This window comes from Centrocercus urophasianus, unplaced genomic scaffold (assembly GCF_019232065.1).
Source record: "Centrocercus urophasianus isolate 14NV4802_14NV808 unplaced genomic scaffold, USGS_Curo_1.0 seq_11, whole genome shotgun sequence".
NCBI classification, from domain to species: domain Eukaryota; kingdom Metazoa; phylum Chordata; class Aves; order Galliformes; family Phasianidae; genus Centrocercus; species Centrocercus urophasianus.
This window is the reverse complement of record NW_024884253.1, coordinates 18,998,347-19,004,907: the sequence shown is the minus strand read 5'-3', so window position 1 is coordinate 19,004,907 and position 6,561 is coordinate 18,998,347. Positions and strand designations below refer to the sequence as shown.

Sequence of the window (6,561 nt, the reverse complement as noted above, 5' to 3'; positions counted from 1 at the left end):
TAGCACCTCAAGGAACCATCCCTTGCAGCAATATGCCTTCTCCCTCTCATCGGTGTAGAATGAAATGGAGAAGGAGAGAACATCCACCTCACACAACAGAGAAAGTACAGACAACACCCAGTGCTTGCTGTTCCAGCTGCGCAGCACGGCAGAACCACAAACTGTTATAAGGCACTTGTTCATAGAAGCAGTGAAAAACAGCACAAGCCAGAGAACTACAGCATGTGTTTTTTCTCCACTATTAACAGGCTTGCTTTGTCAAGGACCACTCAAGGTCTGCTGACATGCTTCACAACAGCTGCAATACAAAACTCCTATGTATTTGTTTCGTACTCCTACTGACAGCCATCGTGTTTGCAAACTGAGCACAAACTGCTCCAGATAGAACCCAGGTTAATGCAGAGATCAAACTGTACCCCTGGGTGTAACAAGCTCCTACCTTATTGAACTCATGTCTTCTCAGAACCCCTATTACTCTATCTGCAGCAGGACAAAAGGGAAGAGCTTTTACTGTCAATCAGATTTATAAACATGAAAATAGTAAGCATGAAAATAATTTATAGCAACATATATACATAGAGTGATACTTCATCTGTTTTTCCAGACTAAAGTACTACAACAGGAGGTAAGTAAGCTGCTTGCTTTCTTAAAACAGTAAAGAAGTCTTTAAAAAAGTAGCAGTACCCAGACCATCTTTAAAGACAGCAATTACAGCAGATTAACCACACGAATCTTAAAAAGGCTGTCCTTTTAAAAAGCCTTACAAATTTTTTAAAAAGAATTCCTCTTTCTTTTTTTTTCTTTTTCTTAGTGATGCAGAGCAAAATGCATTTGCTCTTCAAAAAAAAACCAGGAAAACCCAGGAAAAAAATCCCAGTGGGCTCCAACTCCAGCAGAAGAAATGGAGACAACTTCACAGCAGAAAGGGAGAGGGAGACAGTCAGTGCTAATTTGTCAAGGCATCAAAAATCTGCATCCAGAGTGAAAACATTGTCCATTGTTTCTGCCATAACAGCAAAACGTTGATACTCCGAAACCCGCTTCTCAAAGAAATTTGTTTTTCCTTCCAGAGAAATATTCTCCATGAAATCAAAAGGATTTTCTGCATGAAAAACCTGGGGAAAATAAACATTATTACACTGCTGATTCTGAAAAGCTAACCATGTGTAACAAACGCATACGTATGTATTTCAGATTAGATCATCCCTCACTGTAATATGCTGTAGAATTTATGGGCGCAATGTAAGCAAGTTCAATACTGTGTGCCCCCAGAAGTTTGAAGCTCCTCTGTGTGAGGTGTTTGTCAGCCTTCTAAGAGCACAGCATAATTTCCCAACACCAACCTGCAGAGCAACTGAAGAGAAACAATGGCCTGAACTATTCTTGCTCTTTCAAATGTGGAAGTGCATATATTAATGTTGTGGTTTCATCTGTCACTCACAGAAGTACAAGCACTAAAAGCAACCTGTTTGCAGGTACATCAGGAAAGCACTTTTGCTGACAGCTCTCCTGGCTGCTCCAGCAGGCCAGCATTTCTGCAGTTTCATCTCTTACCTTTGAGAACCCAAGCTCCATTAGTAACCGGTCTGCAACAAATTCAATATACTGCTTCATCAAAGTGCAATTCATTCCAATCAGACCTACAGGTAATGCCTCTGTGAGAAACTCCTGGAAGTTAAAATACAGATGACATTTAGAGAAATGAAATTTAACAGGAGAAAAGGACAGAAGACACCTGTGTTTCACAGTAACACAATTTGTGATATTCCAGGCTCCCCAGGCAGTTGTCTGAATAAATAACTTGCATCACTAAATTCAACAAGTATCTCCTGCTTTCAGTAGTTGCTTGTATCTTCCTTTATTTTTAGCACATTTTTCTGGAAAAGGTACAAGAATTTTTTTGACTGCTCACCTCCTTTTTTTTTCCCCGCTAGATCCCAAGCTTCAGTGAAAGCTTGAGTTCCAACTTCAATAAAACCTACAGACCAGAGGAGTGGGAGAAGGAATAGATCCAGAAATCTCCAGTTTTCCTTGCCTTCCAGCCATTACAGAACAACAAACCAGAGGACAGTGATACACGAGCACTGAGCTCAACCACGTGCATGTTTAGGCACTGATGCAAGACCTTTCATGGCTGTAAGGCAAGGCATTTGTTATCATCACAGCAGTTAGATGACAACAGACAAGAAAGGGTAAACTACAGTCCTGCAAAACACTGTGCAATGCAGAAACACGTAGCTGAAGTTGAGTAGCACTTCCTATGAAAGAACAGCAATTTTTTTACAGTTAGAACCACTAACCCACTGTACCCACGTCCAGAAGAGACCCTGGGCTCTCACAAAGGACAAACAGCTATGGTTATATGAGTAGGGAGAGACAAAGATCCTAAAGGTCAGAAGTAAACAGACTCTTCTCCAATAGAGAATGTTTTCTTCTTTTTGGCTTTTGAGGAAGAAAGCAGCTTGCCAGCTTCAGCTTCTCACAGTTACTTGACAGCTGTATCAGAAAGTGCCTGCCTTTTATTGTCACAGTTAAGGAAGAGGGAAAAAAATGCTATAATGCATCAGGGATCCAAGCATTAAATATGAAAGTCCAAAAGTTAGAAGTTAATTTGCTTACTTTTGCACATACACCTCCTGCTGTGCTGCTCGTGATATTGTCCTGGCCAGACTTACCTGTTCAATTTCAACAGCATTAACAATGATCTCCCGGACCCTCTCTTCTGATGGTCTGTTCACTAAATAATGGAACATTAGACAAGCAAAATCACAGTGTAGACCCTGAAATAACAGAGAACAACAAAAACAGAGTTTTCCCCTGCTGCACACAGTCTGCTCTTAATTAGAGGCAGCCTCAATTTAGGTTTAAGCTTCTTACACACTTGATTGTTGACAGTCCTAATGTTACTAGATGTAACTGACCCGTAAGGGCATTTCTGGTTAAAAACTCAGTTAGTAACATCTGAAATCCAACAGGTGCCACCTACAACAAAATAACAATCAGCATACACTTTCTCCAGTCCCATTTTGAGAGTTGTTCTACCGCTAAGGATTCTATGCAGAGCCATGCTGGGTTCCAGCCTCCTATCAGAGATGCTTTTGTGGAAAGACTCCTACAGATGGACCTGCAGAAATGTCAGTCAGCATAAACTTGCTAGCCATTCTTGACTTTGAGATACCTACACATCAATCTTTACTTTTTTAGTAGCCTTTCTTCCCTTGCTTTTCCTTACAGCATTTTCAAGAGTAGATTCAGATCAGAGTCACCAAATCAGAGATAAGTCATCTCTCTCTCCACACAAAATGCAGTTAGTGTGAAGGACTTGCTACCAGGCCATCTATAGATTTGTAATGTTGGTTTCCACATCCCAATTCAGCCCACCAAACATAAGCCTGTACATTTCACCCAGCTACCCAACACGGAGCCCAACAAATTGCACTCATTCCAAACAAGCACTGTGACACCATGCCTCTCCTCTTGACAACACAAAATGTGTTGTTGATTAAAGCACATGAGTACCATGAGGGCACATTCAGAGTGCAAACTAGTCAGCATGACCTGGCAGGCTGTGGGTAAAAAAGACAACCCACTGCTATCATGAACAAGGGTTAAAACAAAATCTGGAAGCAAAAAGTTTTTCAAAAAGGCTATGAAATCTGCATGCTTCAGGTCATGAAAGAGTCCTGAAACCACATAATCTGGCACACACGCCCCTGCCATGGACACATTAGCTGTCTGCTGCAGGGCAGGACCACCAGCAGGAGGTGACTGGCTTCTTGGTCAAACCAGTGTGCTGTGCTGACCGCTGCCTCGGGCAGGTTGGCACCTCTAAGAATGAGAGTTCTTAGCAGCTCAAGGAGTCTGCAGCTCAAAACCATACTGAGCATCAACCATTTATCTGCTCAGATGTATCAGAAAATGTTCATGTTGTAGTTTTCCAGTGTAGATTCTTTAACTGTCACTGCTTTTTAACAGTATTTCCTGTTTTTTGATGCAGGTGCAGTGTGGACCGTGCCTTACTCTTCATAATCAACAGCTCTGAAGCTGGAAATATGCCACCTCAAAAAATCCTACACCTTTTCAACACTGCAGAGAAGCAGTTATACTGCTGTAGTGGGGAATTTGCACCCTGTTCATCTGCAAGTCATCTTTTTAACAAAGAAATACTTCCTTATTTGAATGGATCAGCTCATGATGACTCACAGAAACAAGACACAAGGAAATCAAGGCTGAAGAATTGTTTGGCTTTATTTACCAGTTGTAGCATTTTCTTCAACAAAAGTCTTTCACATTAAAGACTTCTCATAAGATGCCTCCTTTCAAATCAGTTTATCTAACCCACAGAGATTACTTCCATTATGGAAGCTCTTTATTCTTTTAGACCTTCAGTACTTGATAAGTTCAACTGTTAGCAGATTTATCTTGCAAATAAAACTGATCTTGCTGCTTTTTCAGTGCTGACAGTGCCATACATTGTGTGCTGACTTACAGACAAGCCTCAGCCACAGGGAACTGCTGCCAACTAGTAAGCAGCAGTGAAAAGAAAGGGCACTCGTGAAGACACAGTCTCACAGCCCACCTTCAGTGTGCTGACATGCACCCCTCAGACACCTCACATCTGCAGCTGAAAGGCACTGCTCTCTAACACAGACCTGTAGTTGCTCCCTCCCAGGAGATTTTATCCCTGTGTAGTAGGGTAAGGACACAGAGAGGACCAACGTTTGCTGCTTCTGCAGCAGCTCGTCCACAGCTGGCCAGGTGATGGATGCAGGTGGCTGTTTGCAAGTTGTGGGATCCAAAGCTTGGGGAATATGGGGGTGAGATAAGGGACCTCGACCTCCAGCACTGTCAGCTGGGTTTCACCACACCCAGACATGCATCCCCTACTCACTGCTGGATTCGCTTTTTCACCTGTCCCTGCCCAAATGCTACTTCTGCACCCACTCACCTGCTTTGTTCCCTTTCTGCTTTTCAGCTTGCTCCAAGCTTACCCACCTCCACAGAGTTGGCTTGCTCTAGCAAAACTATAGGTTATTTACAAATGTTCTGCCCTCCTTGAAACTCACTTTTCTTCAAAGACAATACGTAGGACACAATACATTACCTCATCTCTGCTAATAAGTTCATTGGAAAAAGTCAATCCAGGCATTAGGCCCCTCTTCTTCAGCCAAAATATAGCAGCAAATGAACCCGAAAAGAAGATGCCTTCAACTGCAGCAAAGGCAACCACCCTCTCACCTGTTGAACACAACACATTTTCCGTTAGACATGAAAGAGTGTATTGCCAGTCAGCACAGTGCACCATTTGCATCAAACAGACTGATGCTGGAGGGAAGCTATCTGCTGCCACGGCAGGTGCTGCAGCTGACCACATCTTGCAGCAGATCCTATGGCACAGAAGGTTGACACGTGCAACAGAACTCAGCCACAGGCAAACCCAAGCAGAACAGAACCAGGGTACCCACTGAAACGGCTGCAGGAAAATGAGAAGGGAAAAGCCACAAGTGTCAGAAGCAGGTAAGGTATTAGTACAGCTTTATCTCTTTCTCTAAGGAGGCAGAAAAATGGCTGTGTAGCTAATATACAGAACGGGGAAAAGCTCCTATAAAATAAACAAAAAGCCTTCACCATGTCACAAATATTTCAGTTATTCCACCTTTCATCCAAGAAAATCACAGCATTATCAGTCCCAGTTCTTTCTGTTCTCTACAGGAATGTGTTTCTTCAAACTACAAGACTATCTGATTGCATATGCTCTATTTTAAACAACTCCAGAAGATTCTTGAGAATATTTCAATATGCAGAACTTTTGCATTAAATGCTGCTGTCTTTTTCACCACTGAGAACTGCACAGACTTTTGCTTTAAAAAAATAAAAACAATGAACTCCAAATTCCATCTGTTCTGCTTCCTCAAATGAGATGCAAATGCCACCTGCTGGCTTATCTAAAGAAATTCAACATGTACTTAAAAGTATCACAGAAGTTACTAAGGAAAGAGTTTATCTGACAACACTGAAATTTGCGAGGTTAGTTCTAAACAGGAGGGGAGATATGCTGCATAAACACCTCCTGGACACCAGTGTTTTTTTCTGCATTCCACCTGACTAACATTCATATAAACGAGTTACGCTGAAACAAAATCTCCTGTCAGCAGCACCACGTGATGTCTGCACACACTGGGAGGCTGAGAGTCCACAGAATAAACACAGCAACTAATCCCTCAGTGTAAGAAATCAAACACAGCTACCCTGCTGAAGGCCAGCCTTCCAGCCCGGAAGGAAGCACTAAGCATGCCACCTTCAGATAACATATCTCACAACCCATATGAATAAGGTCCGGGCCCACAGAATGTTTTAAGATTGGGTAACTTTTCTCAGGAAGATGAAAAAAGCAGAAGAGTAGAAACACACCTTACAAAATTTGGATAGGATGAAGTTTAGGGAGAAGGAACTAAAAATAGGAAGGAAGGAAGGAAGGAAGGAAGGAAGGAAGGAAGGAAGGAAGGAAGGAAGGAAGGAAGGAAGGAAGGAAGGAAGGAAGGAAGGAAGGAAGAGAGAGAG

At 42.3% G+C, this 6,561-nt stretch overlaps 1 protein-coding gene across 1 annotated transcript in view; it reads right to left on the bottom strand.

The window, feature by feature from the left end:
* Window positions 1–862: 862 nt before the first annotated feature.
* Window positions 863–6,561, bottom strand: part of RRM2B (ribonucleotide reductase regulatory TP53 inducible subunit M2B) — an 11,408-nt gene continuing 5,709 nt past the window's right edge. Inside the window, exons 6-9 of the mRNA XM_042808830.1 lie at window positions 5,105–5,238; window positions 2,676–2,780; window positions 1,555–1,668; window positions 863–1,115 (exon numbers count right to left, since the gene is read on the bottom strand). Of these exons, the coding sequence (XP_042664764.1) occupies window positions 963–1,115; window positions 1,555–1,668; window positions 2,676–2,780; window positions 5,105–5,238 (506 nt within the window). The 3' untranslated portion in view covers window positions 863–962. The remainder of the gene's footprint in view (window positions 1,116–1,554; window positions 1,669–2,675; window positions 2,781–5,104; window positions 5,239–6,561) is intronic.